The sequence below is a fragment of the Falco cherrug genome, chromosome 1 (assembly GCF_023634085.1).
Source record: "Falco cherrug isolate bFalChe1 chromosome 1, bFalChe1.pri, whole genome shotgun sequence".
Classification (NCBI taxonomy): Eukaryota; Metazoa; Chordata; class Aves; order Falconiformes; family Falconidae; genus Falco; species Falco cherrug.
In genome coordinates, this window is record NC_073697.1 from 114,068,682 (window position 1) to 114,084,570 (window position 15,889).

Consider the following 15,889-nt stretch of genomic DNA (forward strand, 5'->3'; position numbering starts at 1 on the left):
CCCTTGTCACGCCTCGATTTCTCCAGGCACCCACTTCGGTCCTCTTGCCCTGTCCCAGCTGGAAGATGCAGAAATGGTGTTAAAAGCTGGTCAGCCCAGCGTGGAGCTCGAGGGACTCGAGCAGGCAGGGTCCCCCTGCCAGTGCCCATCTCTGCCTTGCTGGACACTGTGCACACAGGCTGGGGCTGGTGTGGCTGCCCGGTGCTGTGCCGTTGCCCTCCCCGGTGTGAGTGCGGGCCGGTGCCGTGCCAGCCCCAGGACCGTGGCAGCACCCACGTCGGTCGGGGCCGATGCACCCACAGCAAACCCGTGGCGTCACTTTGCCCACAGGTGTCTGCAGAGCCCCGCTCCAGCTGGGCCGGCGCTGGGGGAAACTGAGGCAGGCTGCCGGGAAGGCGGGGTAGGGCCGGGGCAGCCCCGGGCCGGTTCCCCCCCGGCGGGGAGGGGGGTATGGCTGGGTAGGTGGGTGGGTTAAATTTTTATGAATGGGGCCGCCCCGCCTGCCATTGCCGGGCGGCGCGGCGGGCGTCAGCAGCGAGCCAGCGGCGGGCGGCGCTCCCCGGCGCGTCCCGCTCCCGTTCCGCCGCCGATGGCTGCCGGCCGCCGCGCTCCCCCGGAGCCCGGGGGCGGGGGGGCGCCGGTATTACTTCAAGGCATCTTCGGTGCGGGCCCGTCCCCCGGTGCTGCCCCCTGCTCGCTGGCTCTGACGGCCCGGGAGCTGCAGGTGCGGCGTCCCGGGGGCTCGGCCGGTCCCGACACCGCGCTCCGCCTGGCCGACTGCGTGGGCTCCGCCGCCTTCCCCGCCGCCGCCGCCGCTGCCTGCTTCTCGCTGGTCTGCTACCCCCTCCGCGGGCCACGCTGGGGCTCGCCCGCCCGCCAGCGCCTGGAGCGGACCTTCCGCGTTTGCCTGGGACCCGACGCCGAGGGCAACCTGCGCATCGCCCAGGCCTGGAGCCGCAGAATCCGGGAGCTCTCGGTGCCCGCCGTGCCCACGCAGGACGGTCAGTACCGAGCCGCCGCCCCGCGCTCACACGCGGCTGCGGGGGAGAAATTGTCCCAGTTCCGCCGCCGGTCCCGACGGAGCGGGCCTCGAACCCTCGTTGCCGGGGTTGTACCGGGCCCGTGGCTGGCGGCGGGGGCCCGCCAGCGCTCCACCGCCCGTGCCCAGGGGGGCGGCTGTCCCCGCGGGGCGGCGTGGGGACGCGGCGGGCGCCGAGCCGGGGGCACTGCACCGTGCCCGGGCTCCAGGGGCGCAGCTCGGGGCCGGGGGGGGACACACGGCCGGGGGGGGGGGGACGCGCATCCCCGCAGGGTCACTTGAATCCCCCCGCCCCGAACCGCGGGAGGGGGACACGGGGACATCCCTGCGCACGGCACTGGGTGGGGGTGGCTTCTCCCCCGTCTCACCCTTAAACCAAAGGGGCAGCGGGGACGTGGTCGCACCACGGGGCCCCTTTGCACCCCTCCCCCCCCCCCTCCGTCCGCATCGCTTCGGTTCAATAACTAGCAAAGCTCCAAAGGGCAGCATTAACCAAGGAAAAAAAAAAAGTCCTCGTTGCTGACGCAGGCAGGACAGGAGCCAGGCATCGTCCCCGGCAGGTCCCATCCATCATTTGGGAGCAGGCGAATCCCCCCGGGACCCCGCAGGGCCCAGTGGGGTCTCAGGGCAGCACGGAGGGGTCCAGGTTTCCGTTCCCTCTGCCCCCGCGAGCTGCCAGCAGCTCGGAGGGGAGTGGGGGGCTGAGACCTCCAGCTCCGGTGGGCAGGGTGGCATATATTTGAACATCTGAGCGTAGATTCAATTATATGCACTACTTCATTTATTTAGCTGTCCAGTCGCACTGATCAGACTTGGAAATTAAGAGGCATGCGGTTAGAGGGATCCTGTCAAATCATATTTAGCCCAGCTCTTCCCTTCTTGGATTTTAAAATGCAGCTTTTTTACATGGCCTGCAGCTACAAAACAACTTTCTGCTACTCTTCCTAAAGAATAACAAAAAAATCCAGTGGAACGTAGTGAGGGCAAAACCAGTTCCCCGGCTCTATTTCCAGCCTGAACTCTGCAGCTGTAAGTCTCCGAGCGTTTTAAAACCCTCGCCCTTTCAGCAGGCGGTGGCGAGGGTGCTGGGGCAGCAGCAGCTCATTGCATGGCAGGGGCCTCAGGGGAGCCCAAGGAAGGAGGACAGGAGAAGGTAGTGCGGAATTTTGCAGTTATTTTTCTAGCTGAGGGCCAGCAGGATTTGCAAACCTCCTTCCCCAGTTTGGAACAGAGCTACAAATGCCTCTCGCCACACCCTGCGCTTGCACGCACCCTCGTGTGCCAGCACTGTGACATGTGCGGGACAGATAAGGCTGTGCTGGGAAGCGTCTGTGCTCTGTGCAGAGCAATCCTGCCACTCTGTTCCTGCGGGGAGGGGACCCAGGGAGCCACCAGCCATCCTGTCCTGGTGTCATCTCAGCTCTAGCATCCTCTGGGATAAAAGCCCTGCAGACAGCTGCAGCAGGGGTGAAGCTTCCCCCTCCCTGTTTCACTCCAAGGGGAAAAAAAAAAAATCCCTCCACAGTTAATAACCCCCAAGTGGGGGCTGCCGACAGTGTGCAGGAAAGTGTCCCGCCCTGCAGCTGTCCCGGGGGGAGCAAAACGCCCCTGAGCTTGTATCCTGATGGGGAAATCCAGCCCCTGGTCACAGCAGGAAGCTGCCATTGAGCAGCTGGTGTCACCACGGTATCACAGTGTGTGGGCAGTGCTGCCAGCAGCGAGCGGGACCTGGCCTGGCTGCATGCCACCGTTTTGGGGTACTCCCTTGCTGTGCTCATCCCCTTGCTGTGTGGAGGTGACACTCTGTGGAGGCAGGATGCGGTGGGCATGCCCCTGTCCATCCCAGCCATGCAGCGGCTGGGTCACCGGGCAGGACAGGCTTGTCCCTGCCAGCTGGGCATGCTTGTTCCTTGTGCCCAGAGAGTTTCCAGAAGGATGTGGGGACATAACGGAGCAGCTGGGGCTGCTGATGGCAGAGCTGTGGCAGCATGGTCCCTGCCTGAGTGTGACCAGGACACATGTTGCGTGAGGGGATGTGGGCAAAGAGGGGAGAGCAGAGTTTGTGCGCTGGCAGCAGCTGGAGCCCCTTCCTCTTGCTGACTCAGTGTCTGTTTTGCTCAGCGTTTGAGGTTGAAAGCAACCACGCTGTGCCGGGAAGTGGCTGAGCCTTGCTGAGATGACAGGGGCCGGCTAGTGTTGTGCAATCCAAAGGGATGCTCCTGACATCATTCCCACCCCCACCCCCCCAAGCATTGCTGCTGATGGGCTCCAGCTCTCAACCAGCACCTCTGCGATGGGAACCTGGGCTGAGCCTGGTGCTGCTGGTGTCACGAGTCCCAAATCGGGGTCATGTCCCCATCCCTATTCACGCCCTGGTACCAGCAGTCTGCCCCTTGTGATGGAGTCATGGCTTGAGCAGGGTTCGTCTTTCCTCCTCCAGCCATGGAATGGGTCCTTGGGGTCCCAGCCATGCCCCACTGCCCTGCAGTGCCACAAGCTAGCAGCTACGGGGCCAGGCAGGGTTTTCAGGCAAGAGCCAGGTGCAGCTTTGTGTGTATGTCAGAAACGATGTGGCCCATTAGAAACACGGTGGGTTTAAAAACTGCATTTAGGTTCTTGAAGCGCCTTGTATTCTTGCTCTGCATCCTTCAGGGCTGGGAGGGAGAAAGAGAGAAAAGCCCCCCATCACCTTCCTCTGGCAGCTGGGGCTTGAGCACAGACCCCCTGCCTGGGGGTTCGGCTGCATTTGCCTAGAGGATTTAGTGCCGGCTGTGCCTGAGGAAGGCTCTGGAGGGGCAGGAGCAGGGCCAGCCCAGCTCCGGAGTTGCCTGCTATGCATGACCTGAGCGCTTCACTGCTGTCCCCGAGGGCAGCTGGTCCCCTCGCATCTGGCAGCGCTGATAAGGGGCCGGAGAGGGCGGGGGGCAGCCGGCAGCTCCCCCTGGCCCTGGGCGGCAGCAGGGAGAGCCAGCTCAGATCAGCGCCCGGACCCGGGCTCAGCCCGGGGCTGACGAGGCTCACATGGGCAGATCTTTGCTGTGGACTTGGTGGCAGGTCCCAAGCAGCCAGCACGGTGACAAGGAAATGTCGTGGACAGTGACAGCCTTACCGGGTCATTCCTGGGGGCTGAAAATCAACCTGATGATGCTGAAGTCAGCAGAGCTGTGTGTGCCCTCAGGCCTGGGACCAGCACAGAGATGGGATGCTCCAGGCACTTCTCCCTGCAGGGCAGCTTGTGGAACTCGGCATGCCCGGGCTTCCCCATCACTGATGTAATGCTGAGTGTCACACAGGTGAGGTGGCACACATGGTGACCTCCATCATCCCAGGCTCCCCTCTCCCTGCCTCCATCCTGGTGGGAGCAGCAGGAGGAGGTTTAGCTAGAAAAACGCTACTCGTGGGTTCAAACAATTCAAATCACCTGGTGAATGCAACTCAAATCACCTGGTGTATGCAGGTGGACAGCCCCAGTGCCCGAGCTGGATGGCCCTGCCCAGGTTAGAGGGGGGGTCCCTGGCCTGGGGCAGTGCTGGGAAATGCCTTCTGCTTTCCTGACTCAGCTCCTGATGGAGCACTCTCTTTGCTGAGTCAGCAGGTGCAGCCCCCACGCTGCCCCGCAGAGCCCGTGCACCCTGGTGGGCACCTACCAACTCCCCAAGGGCCAGGTCACGGCTTAGGGGGCCCACAGCTGGTGGGGACAGCCCCCAACCTCCCCCAAACTGACTTCACCCTGCAGGGCCAAGGGTTTCCAGAGGTGCTGTGGGAGCTCGAGGCATGCTGCCCTGCTTGTTTCAGGGCTGGGGGTGCCCAAGCAGCACCCAGGGGTCCTGCCCTCAAGCACGCTGCCGCCAGCTCCTCTGGGTGCCATCGCACCGCTTCTGCTCCCTGTGCCTGCCTTGCAGGGCAGCTGCAGCCTGGGCTCACGCTGTCCCCCCTCACGGGGACCGCTGGGCTTGGAAGCAGGCTGGGGGACAGAGGGATGTGGAATCCTGCCAGGCTTGTAACTACAGCCCAACCAGGGCCCTCAAGCACAAAACCTGAGCCCCATGGGGAACAGGGGAAGCAGAAGTGTCCGTCTGCCAGTGCAGGTGTCTTTCCTGGCCCCACCCCATCCGCAGTGAATGCGGGGAATTGGGACCTTGAGTCCCAGCATGCTGGGGGGACTGAGCCGTGTCATGAGTTGTGGGGTTCAGCCCGTTAAAGTCACGGCCAAGAGTGTTTGGGGCCAGGTGCCCCTGGGGAGGTTAGGTTTTGAACCTCCGCTTTGGTTCCACCTTTCTTTCCTCAGGGTGTCCGAAAGCGCAGCTGGCATCACCTGGGGTGCACAGGGGTGCTCAGTGCGAGGCTCTGGCCTGGGCGTAAAACATCTCTGCAGACTGTGGGAGTGCTCAAGACGAATCTCTGCAGGACCCTGTGTCCCCATCTGTGCCACCTCCCCTGCTTTTCCAGCAAGGACCCTCCATCCCAGCTCACCTCCCATGGCCTCTGATAGGGATGCAGCTCAGGGAGCTTGTGGGGATCGGGGGCAGCTCCCCTCCCTGTGGGGCTGCGGCAAATGCTGCCCCAGCTCAAAAAGCCCTCCCTAGGATGTACCACGACCCCACCACCCTACGCCCTGCTCTCCCTGCCAGGTGACAGCTATGGGGTGCTGCCCCGGCCCTGCCGTGCGCTAGTGCTGCTGAACCCGCAGAGCGGCGCTGGCCGCGCCATCCAGGACTTCCAGGTGGTGGTGCAGCCCATGCTGGCTGAGGCCGACATCGCTACCACTGTCTTCATTACTGGTGAGTCCACAAACAGCTCCCTCACCTCCTTCTCCTCCCTTCCTGGGATCCTACTTGGGTGCTGCCGTGCTGGGATGGGCTCCTCGGAGGGCCCGTACCCCTGGCATTGCCACAGCTGTGGCTCCTGTGGGGTTGGTTTGGACAAGACGATGGGTGGGTTGCACTCAATAGAATCATAGAATCATTGCATGGTTTGGGTTGGAAGGGACCTTAAGGATCACCTGGTTCCACCTACCTGCCCTGGGCAGGAACACCTTCCACTAGCCCAGGGTGCTCCCAGCCCCGGCCAGCCCGGCCTCGGGCACTGCCAGGGATGGGGCACCCACAGCTGCTCTGGGCAACCTGTGCCAATATCTCACCACCCTCACAGTGAAGGATTTCTTCCTCATATCTAAATCTACCCTCCCTTAGTTAACAGGGGTGACTGCCTCGCCTCCTGCACCCCTGGCTGGAACCCCCATGGGGACAGTGGGGCTGGGGTCACTGCCTGAGGGCTGGCAGCAGGCAGGGCAGAGAGGCTTGAGGGTGACGCTCGACTCTCTCCACTTTCCCCTACAGAGAGACCCTACCATGCACAGGAGAAGGTGCGGGATGAGGACCTGTCACAGTGGGACACATTGGTGATCATGTCTGGGGATGGGCTGCTGTACGAGGTGAGCAGCATGTGGGCATCCCCCCGGCCAGGGTGGGTAGAGAGCCAGGACAAGAGGGGTACCTGCGGCAGGAGCCAAGCTTCGAGACACAAAGGCAGGCAGGGAATGGCAAAGGAGAGATGGCATCTGGCCAGGGGCTCTGCGGGCTCTGCTCCCCCCAGGCTGGGCAGGGGCCACTGGGTTCCCTGCCCCCTTGGTTGCCACAAGCTCCCTCCATCCCTGCAGGTGGTGAATGGGCTCATGGAGCGGTCGGACTGGGAGGATGCCATGAAGAAGCCACTGTGCATCTTGCCCGGGGGCTCTGGGAATGCCCTGGCTGCCTCCATCAACCACTACGCAGGGTGAGCATCGGCTCCGCTGCCAGCACCGCACTGGCTGGCACCGCACAGGCTGGCACACGTGGCTGTGCTGACACGGAGGCAGGGGGGATGAGGGAAGCAAAAGGCTGTGCATAGCTCCAGCCCAGGGGAGGGGTGCTGGGCTGCCCAGCACGGGGGTGCCTGTCTGGGTCCCCATCTCCCTGCAGGCTGGTGCAGCACAGCCCCAGCTGGGCCCTGTGACCATCAGGTTGCATCCCTGCGTCGTCAGCTCCCCCCAGGCCCTTCCTCCTCTCTGGGCTCTGAGTCTGGCAAAGCTTTACCCTGAAGGATCCACCCTGGGGCACAGCTGATCCTGCTGCAGGGAAGGGGGACTGGGATTGCCCTGGCCCAGCAGCCCCAGCTCAGTTCCCTCTTTCAGGAGCTGGTTTATCCTTCCAACCCCCAGCAACGCCTCTCCCATCAGCTGTCCCTGAGGGACACTGGCACCCAGCTGAGATACATCCCAGCCGTGACACAGGGGTGAGGGTTGCGCATGGATGCTGTGACAGCAGGAGAGGCCCCGAGCTGGGTCCAGCCCAAACTCACCCTCTCCATCCCTTGCAGCAATGATCACGTTGCCAAGAAGAAGCTGCTGACGAACTGCACCTTCATCCTCTGCAAGGGGCTGCACACGCAGATGGACCTGGTCTCGCTGAGCACGGCCTCAGGCAAGCGCCTGTTCTCCTTCCTCGGCTTCGGCTGGGGCTTCATCTCGGATGTGGACATCGACAGTGAGAAGTACCGCTGGCTGGGCAATGCCCGCTTCACCCTGGGCACCCTTCAGTGCCTGGCCAAGCTGCGGGTATACCAGGGCCGCCTCTCCTACCTGCCTGCTGTCCCCGAGCAGGACACCTCCTCGGCACCCAGGGACCCCCCCATGCCTGTCACCAATGGCCAGCCTAGCCACGTCCCGCCGCCAGCGGGGACGGATGTGCCTGGGTCTCTGCCCAACGACTCGCTGCTGGTGCCGCTGGGCCAGCCAGTGCCGGCGCACTGGACAGTGGTCCCTGAGGAGGAGTTTGTCTCTGTCTATGCCATTTACCAGTCCCACCTGGGCACTAACCTGCTGATGGCACCGGCGGCCCGGCTGCACGATGGCTGCATCCACCTCTTCTACCTGAAGGCTGGCATCAGCCGCGTGGCGCTGCTGAAGCTCTTCCTGGCCATGGCCAGGGGGACTCACCTGGACTTGAACTGTCCCCACCTGTGCTACGTCTGTGTCCGGGCTTTCCGCCTGGAGCCGCGCGCAGCCACAGGCATCATGACAGTGGATGGCGAGGCGCTGGCTTGTGAGCCCGTGCAGGGCCAAATCCACAGCCGCCTCTGCCGCATCCTCAGTGGCTCCTGAGCTGCCAGGTTCGGCACCCCTGTGGTGCTGAGCTGCCGGCACAGCCCAGCACGAGGGCAGCAGAGCCTTCCTCCCACTCAGGAACCTCCTTCTCCTCCTCCTCCCATAGCAATAGCTCTTGGGGGCTGTGGGTACTCATGCCCTTGCTTGCCCCCATGCTTAGCTTTACCCCCCTGGGACAGCCACCAACACTGTCCCAAAAATGAGCCACGAGCCCCATCAGGTACTCGGTGCCAGCAAGATGCCAGCGTGTTTTATCCTGGTACGAGGTCCCGACCCCAGGTGGCTGCGCCGGCACAGCCCTGTCCCCTCCCCGGCTTGGATGCACCTGGTGGCATCACTCTTGTCCCCGCCATGGAGGCAGTGCCACCTCACAGGGATGGTCAGGACCAATATATCATATATCTAGTACAAGAAATTGACTTTTTAAATAATGTTTCTACCCAAAGCTTCCTGTAGAAGCAGAGTTTATTCTTGCAAGAAGTGCAATAAATATCTAGTGTTTGCAAAAAATTTCCCCCCGGGTTTTAAATCCAAGCTCATGGCTGCCGTCAGGGGCAGGGCTGCAGTGCTGTCACCCCAGGCCCACTTGGCTGTCAGGCGAGGTTTAGCTCAGCACCCTTTGCTCCCCGGCATCCTGCCCAGGCTGCCAGACCACTGTCATCTCAGGGTCAGGACCAGCACGGAGCGATGGCCCCAGGAGATGCTCCCAGGGGAGATGCCTCAGAGGTGGGACGTGGGACATCGCTGCCACTGACCCTGATTTTTGGGGTGCGCCGGTGCGCTGGGGCTGATTGAATCCAGGCGGCTCAGCCCCACAGCAATGTTTTGGGACGCCTTGGGGAAGGTTTAGTGCTGCTGAGCAAGGGCAGGGAAGGGGGTGTTGGAGCCGAGGGGTTTGGCTTTCTGGAGGGAGCAGGGGGTCCTATAGGTCCTATAGGTCGTGCCTCCCCTTTGCCCAGGCAGCCCAGGGCTAGCTGGAGCCCTGCAACAGGTCCCTGAGTGGGGACTTGCCTATGGGGGATTACTCAGCCTGTTTGGTATAAAATTGCAGTAATTAAACCTGATTTACAGCACTCAAGTACAAAGTAGATGAGTGAACAGTGGTGGCTGTTTGCATTTATTCATCTGCAAACTATGCAATTAGGATTGTGGAACCGGGAAAGAAGAGCGCAATTGTTCCCAGCTCCCCCCCCCCCCCGGCCCCAGCCCCGCTTCCTTCTGGGGAGCCCAGCTCCCACTCCAGGACAGCAACAAGGCAAGCAGCAGCTTGGAACCACCTCCCAAAATAATTTCCCTCGTGGCGTTGGGCCAGGTGTAAACATGGGCTCAGCGATGCTTCACTGAACTCTAATCGCACTCCACAGCCGCTGCTGGCAGAGGCGGCTGCGGGGAGAACCCCAGGCCAGGAACGTGCTCAGAGCCCTTGGCTACCTCTTTCAAGCGAGATGGCTCACTAGAGCAGAGCCGCCGGGGCTTGCAGCACCTGAAAGGCTCCCTGGAGTCTCCTCCCAGGAATGGCTGCATTGCTCACAGCGGCGGGTTGGTTGGGATCTCCCTTACACAGGTTTTCCTGCACAAATCTCTTCCTTGACCCAAGAGCTGTCAGCCAGCAGCCATGGGCTCTTCCTGAGGAGCCCCCAACAGCTCCTCCTGTGCAGCCCCCCCCCCCCAACACCTGAGGGGGGTGGCAGCAGCTGCTACACACCCAAGAGGCAGATGCTTGCTGGTTTTGAACAACTCCAGCAAAGCCACAAGTCTCCAAACACTGACATACCTGTCCGTCTCCTCTGCCCACACTAGCACCCTTACAGCCTCTGCTTGCAGGGGGGGGCAGGGAAGGCAGCCGTGACCCCGCCAGCACCCAGGAGGTGCAGTAGCCCCTTGGCCCCAACAGCCTGGACACTGCAGCATTTGCACCTCATTACACACTTACCTGCGTGCCGAGGCGAGGGGCTGGGCAGGCAGCACCAGGGCAGAGCTGCCAGGGCCCACAAGCCATCGGCCTGCCAGCCTGGGGCGGTCTGCAAAGGGTTTTGCTTCACTCCAGGTCTGGCCCCACATGCACTGGAGCAGCTGCCAGCCACACTAGGGCACACAGCAAGCTGCCGGGCAGCCTGCATGCACCACAAGCCAGCAAAGAGCACAGAACACCGGCACCCCCCCCCCACCCCCCCTTAATAATAAAAACCCGTGAATGAGGGGTTTGGTGAGTTGGTTTATGCAGAGCCACGGAGGCAGCCCCTCACTGCCAGATCTGCCTGGCTCCCTCCAGACTCACTGCCAACCTCCACGCCGTCACCTTCAGCCAGTGGGACCCCATCCAGGCCAGACCCTGGCGCAGAGGTGCACGCTGGAGACAGGGCAAGTGCCAAAAGTGTGGAGGAGAGGGGGAAAGAAAGAGGCAACAGTCAGAACTACTCACAGAGGCAAAATTTAATGGCAAGTCATCTTCCCTCCTTTATTACACCTTGGTTAGCCAAACAAACAAAAAAAAAAATTCTGCAGGTAAAAAAAGTTTTAATGGTCACACAGCACTTTATACATATATTGTAAGCAACCAAGCATCCACATCTGCACGTGAACGACACACCTCTAAGCATGGCCTCAATAGTCAGGTCTTTTTTTATATCATTAAATACTGTACAGAATCAAGGCTACAAACTGATTTTGTAATGCTTCTTCCCCAACCCCAGCACTTAAAACAGTTACAGGCTGTTCTCATTTGTACATCACACAGTCATGTAGCCAGTTTTAAGGCTAACAATATGCATCATGCTTTGGCTTTTTTTATGTGTTTTTTTTTTTTTTTAAGGTTTTAGCCTTTTAAATTTTGTTACCCTTAAATATTACATACATACACAAAAAATTACATAGCTGCAGTGTGCTCACCATCAACCTCATCACCCAGGAGCTTCACATTATCAAAAGCTTTAGAAAATTTGTAAACCTCTGTGCACGCTTCGGTTTGGGACAGCCAGCTACAGTGAGCAAGTGATGCCAGGGGTAGCGGCAGCTGGGGAGCCGCGTCCCCTTCCAGAAGGCCGATACACACCTTGGTAGGAAGCCCCAGGAACCTGTGCAAAAGCTCTTTATTACGATCAGAGGAAACTAAGAGACTTCTTGGGTGAAGGGGAGAGACTCCAGCTCATGCCAGCAGCCCACGCTCCTCCCTGGGCAGGTGGGCAGCCTGACCAGCCCCTGCTGACCACCTGCCCCTTGAGATGAAAGCCACAAAGAGTGGGCAAAGCAGGGAATCCTAGATCTCCTCCATCCCTCCATCCCCAGCTTGGCCCTGAAGTGTTTTCTCCCTCCTTCCCTGGCCAGCAGGGCTAAGAACAGCCCAGCGCAGGGGACAGAAGTCGTCGACATCAGAAGATCACCAACAGCAGTTTTGTCTGGTAAGAGGTTTAATCATTTGTGGAACAAGCCTCTCTGCCTGCCCTTCCCTCCCCTGCCCTGAAGCAACAGCCTCACCCCTCTGCCCCAGTCAGCCCTTCGTATTTTGGAGACGCCCCCGCTCCTTGCTGAAAGGGATTCATTCATTTAGCACCAGCCACAGCCAGAAAGGGGCCGCGAGTTACACACGTGCCTTGCACAGCCCTGACTGTGGCTCAAAGCATCTCTCCACACCCCAGGTGGGGGTCTGCCGTGTTGCCAGACCTGCCTGCAGGGTGGGGAGGGCTCCTGGTGCCCGAGCCGGGCCAGAGCTGCTGCACAGGCGATCCACCTGCAGATCAGTGCTTAGAGAGCTCTGCAGGCTCAGATCTGCATTTGCAGCCAAGCCCTGCTTCCTCTGGAGCACCTGGAGCAGGACATACCTTCCAAAATCCCAGCAGCAGCTGGTGACACGAGAAGGGCTTTGTAGAGCCCGTCCCCCGGCTCTGCAGCATCGCCGCAGCGGGCACAGGGAGCTGCGGGTGGGGGGATTTGGAGCAGCAGGTGCAGACCCCGGTGTTTCAAGGAGTAGAAAGCACTATGCAAAAGCACCGAGATTTGCCTGCTGTTCTTAGTTTCAAAATGAGAAGGCTAGATCCTGGCCCGGGTGGGGGGAAGGGAACGCAGCCCTACTGAGCAAGAGCAAAGGAGAGTTTTGGCTCCATCCTTACTTCTGGCAGAACCATCTGCTCAGCCTGACTCCTCCCTGGGAAGCCTGGCACCACTGGCTCCCTGTGCCGGCTAGAAGGACCGATGGACTCTCCCCAACAGACTGTGCTCCACGTAGATGCTAAACAGGTGCTTCTCCAACGCCTAAACATTGGGCAAATGCAGTATCCCTGGAGCGTGACCTCCCAGCTCCAGAAGTGAAAGTGCGCGCACACAGAAAAAGAGGCTTCAGGAAGGTGTCTTGACCAGGAGACTCTGGCAAGTCACTGCTTCAAAGTGCTCATGGTCACCAGCTCAGACAGCTCTCTTGCTGCTGAAACACAGGCTGGTCTCACCAGTTGTTTCCCAGAGTGGCAGGGCAGTGCTGCAGTTGAGATTAGGGATAGTATGTGCTGTGCCCACAACGCTGCTGGCCACAGAGGACCCAGGCCACCACGGGAAATGGCTGGCAAGGGAAGGAATTGATAACAGTCCACACCAGTGTCTGATATGCTCCAACTGCTGGCTGAGTAACAGCACAGGAACAGTCACAAACTGCTGCTGCTGCAGTAGGGCCTCACCACAACGTGACAGCTCCCTTCCCTTGGGTGACCCTGGCTCAAACAGCTCCAAAACACCCATCTACAGCTGAACGACACAGAAGCAGCAGCTGTGCCAGGTTCACCATCCAGACTAGCTGCTAGATCTACAACACCCCCCAAAATCACTCGCTGCCGCCTGCCCAGGGAAGGCTGAGATCCAGGGGTAGGTGTAGTGCTGTGTGACAGCCAGGATGGCTGGGAACAAAAGACGCAGATACCTAAGCAAGTAACAGGGCAGAACCCTGAATCCCATGTATTTCTAGAAGACAGGCATGCATGGTGAGGAAAGGGAAGTTTGCCTTACTCTGGAGAAAAAGAAGAGGGGATGGCTAGAATTGCTTCCAGGAGACTGACTAGAAGTTGCAGAACTGCCTGGAAACCCTGCAGCACTACCACAGCAGCACAAGTGCTAGCGCAGAGCCTGGTTCTGCCTACCAAGTCCTGGACTGGAAGAACCTCGTAGCTACTGGTGAACAACTAAAACTAGAGCAACTCCATGTGGTGTAGACAGCTTCAATGCAAACACAATCCAATGTCTTAAGTACATATAAGCCGGGGCAGACTTCATAAAACCCATGGTTAACAGAGAAAAATGAAAGCCTAGAAGGGCATTGCCCTTCACTTCCAGATACTACAGCAATTGCTTCTCCTGGCTTGAACCCCACCAGAACAAGCTGCTGGGTGTAGTGCTGGGTGAGAAGAGTCCTTGTGTGGAAAGGTGCTCCAAGATGAAAGTGCAGAGGGAACGTGGCTGCAAGACTGCTTCTGTGCAGGTCTCAAATCTTAACCATTGCAGGGTCAAACTCGCAAGAGGAGCACGTACATGGGACAGGGGAAGGAAGAAGGGCTGGGGGCAAAGAGTTATTCATGCTTAGACAACCTTTCCTCGGAGGAGCAATCAGGCCTACCACCTTCTTTGGAACAAACCAAGCTGAGGAAGAAAAGCTGGAAGGAGAAGCCAGTTTACTGGTAACAGCATTTGCCAATTTTCTTTCTGCTGCTTTCCCTTCTCCCCTGCACCTACCTGTCCCTAACCTGACAGTTTATTTGTCCTCTGTCCACTCTGGGATATTGGCCCCTGCTAAGGCAGCCCGGTACTGCTGCAAGACACCGCGGATACTTTTAATGAACCCCTTGGATAAAGGGAAGAGGGGGAACCCGATATCAGGGTAACCACTCTTCTCCGGAAGGAAACTCCTGTAGCTCTTTCTCCTTTTCTTTGGTTTCACACTAGGCTGCAAGGCAGAGTCCTGGGCAGCCTTCCCCTCGTCCGTTCGGTCTCTGGCCAGGTCTACCTCCCTGGCTTGGCCTGTGCTCTCTGAGTCTGAGTACTGTGGGAGATCACCAGTGCTGGGCATTGAGGTTGTGAACTCCGACTCATCCAGCTCCTCCTTCCCGTCGAGCGCCGAGTCTGAAAGCTCAGCGGCTGCCCCCTGCTCCGAGCTGCTGCCATATTCCCCCAGCGATCCTGCATTGTCTCCTGTGCTCTCGGCCAGGTTGCTGCAGGCAGAGAGAAGGGAGGCAGAATCCGCCCCATTGGCCTGTTCGTGGCTCCGCTCCACCAGCTCATTTGTCTCCAGCCAGGATTCGATCCGGGACACCAGGCGCCAGCCATTGCAGCGAAAATGCTCACGGATTTCGTGCTCAAAGACTTCCACCGGCCTGCACAGCAGCTGCATCATGGACTGCACCACCCGGATCAGGGTCATCTCATTGTAGCAGCGACTGTTCTCATAGCCCTCCTGGAGGCCCCGGTCGCTATCAAAGCCTGCCTCGTTGTAGTAGGGCTCGTTCACTAGGATGAGACCTGCCAAGAGAAGGGGAGATCAAGGGGTTAAAGGAGGAACTTTACTGCGGATCGGTATCAGAGGCAGACACTGCTGTGATTTCTGCCAAGGTGGCTGAGATTCAAAGGTCACAGCACCGCCTTGCTGAGGTGCCACGCTGGCTTCACCCACAGCCACACTGACACAGGCGGCCCGAGGCTGGCAGCAGGCAGCGTAGGGAAGGGGCTGCAGGAGAACGCGCTGTGGGAAGCCATGCTTTGACTTCAAGCGGGTAGCAGAGGCCAGGTTGGACAACCAGAAATCTGCAAGATGCAATGGACTAGTATCGCAAGGGAAGCACTTATGTGAATGGGTCTCTGGTCTTCTGCTAGGGTGGTGGGGATCTTGGGTACCACTGTCAGTGGCATTCATGATCCTTGGCTGGCAAGAATACTTTTCCACCAGTGCAATGCACAAAGCATGCAACAGCAGGAGGTCAAAAAGGCAGAAGGGGAAAGGTTTCACAGTTCCTTTCTCTTCCCTCCCCTCCCAGGAAAAAAAACCCAAAACCAAACAACAAACCCACAAACACACCCAAAGCTTTTTTTCTTGAATAGTTTTTATCCTTCTCTTAATCAGAACAAAGGCCAATCTTCACTAACAGGCTTTGAGCTGGCCAGGTCCTGTGCTATCGAGCGTGGTCCCATCAGACAGTGCAGTTCTGAGACAGTGAATACTGTGAGGAGTCACCCATACCAAGCTTTCTCCTGCTTGCTTCTGGTCTAATACAACTACATGAATGTAGCAATGGCACCAATACTGCCAGGCTGCTGGCAGCCTGCCACAAACTGCCTTAGAGCTGGTGGAGGTGAGATCATGAGTCTCAAAGCCCAGGCAGCAGGAGGGAGAAAGGAGATTTCTCACTAGCAGCAAGTTGCTCCAGTGAAACTTTTAGTATTTTGTTTTCTAAATTTGGATCTTCAGCTTTGTAAATGAGAAAAGGCTTTTCTTGTGGTGTCAGAGGATACATGTGAACTTCAGAGGAGCAGGAGTTGCCTGGGCTCCCTGAACAGAAAGTTGGCCTTGAGGAAGAGATTTAGCCTGTCTGCTCCCAAACTAGATATGGCAGGGCAAAGCCCCATGGCAGGAAGCCCTGGGGCTGGTCTAGACACACCCCTGATTATTCTCTGCTTTGGAAGGAGCATAAACACCAGCAACATGCGCAAAAACATGCCCAAAGTAGGATGGGCGGGTG

The 15,889-nt window shown here is 59.1% G+C and overlaps 2 protein-coding genes across 3 annotated transcripts in view; one reads left to right on the top strand and one right to left on the bottom strand.

Annotated features, from left to right (window-relative positions):
• The first annotated feature begins 486 nt into the window (after nt 1–486).
• On the top strand, nt 487–8,693 carry SPHK1 (sphingosine kinase 1). Of its 2 annotated transcripts, none has more exons than XM_055721804.1 (5): nt 487–1,001; nt 5,671–5,820; nt 6,379–6,473; nt 6,699–6,814; nt 7,397–8,693. In XM_055721804.1, the coding sequence occupies exons 1-5, from the start codon at nt 590–592 to the stop codon at nt 8,178–8,180; spliced, it is 1,557 nt and encodes a 518-aa protein (XP_055577779.1). In that variant the 5' UTR covers nt 487–589; the 3' UTR covers nt 8,181–8,693. The 2 variants fall into 2 exon arrangements, with proteins under 2 accessions (XP_055577779.1, XP_055577788.1); XM_055721813.1 differs by having other exon boundaries at nt 870–1,001; nt 5,328–5,820.
• A 1,905-nt stretch (nt 8,694–10,598) lies between these two features.
• UBE2O (ubiquitin conjugating enzyme E2 O) overlaps nt 10,599–15,889 on the bottom strand; it is a 66,210-nt gene continuing 60,919 nt past the window's right edge. Inside the window, exon 18 of the mRNA XM_055721748.1 lies at nt 10,599–14,675. Coding sequence (XP_055577723.1) covers nt 13,912–14,675 — 764 coding nt within the window. The 3' untranslated portion in view covers nt 10,599–13,911. The remainder of the gene's footprint in view (nt 14,676–15,889) is intronic.

What these genes read in the sequence shown, in the direction of transcription:
- SPHK1 (XM_055721804.1), top strand. Translation starts at nt 590, where the DNA reads ATGGCTGCCGGCCGCCGCGCTCCCCCGGAGCCCGGGGGCGGGGGGGCG. An exon ending in CGCCGTGCCCACGCAGGACG is followed by an intron (nt 1,002 to 5,670) that starts GTCAGTACCGAG and finishes TCTCCCTGCCAG; the next exon opens with GTGACAGCTATGGGGTGCTG. An exon ending in TACCACTGTCTTCATTACTG is followed by an intron (nt 5,821 to 6,378) that starts GTGAGTCCACAA and finishes TTTCCCCTACAG; the next exon opens with AGAGACCCTACCATGCACAG.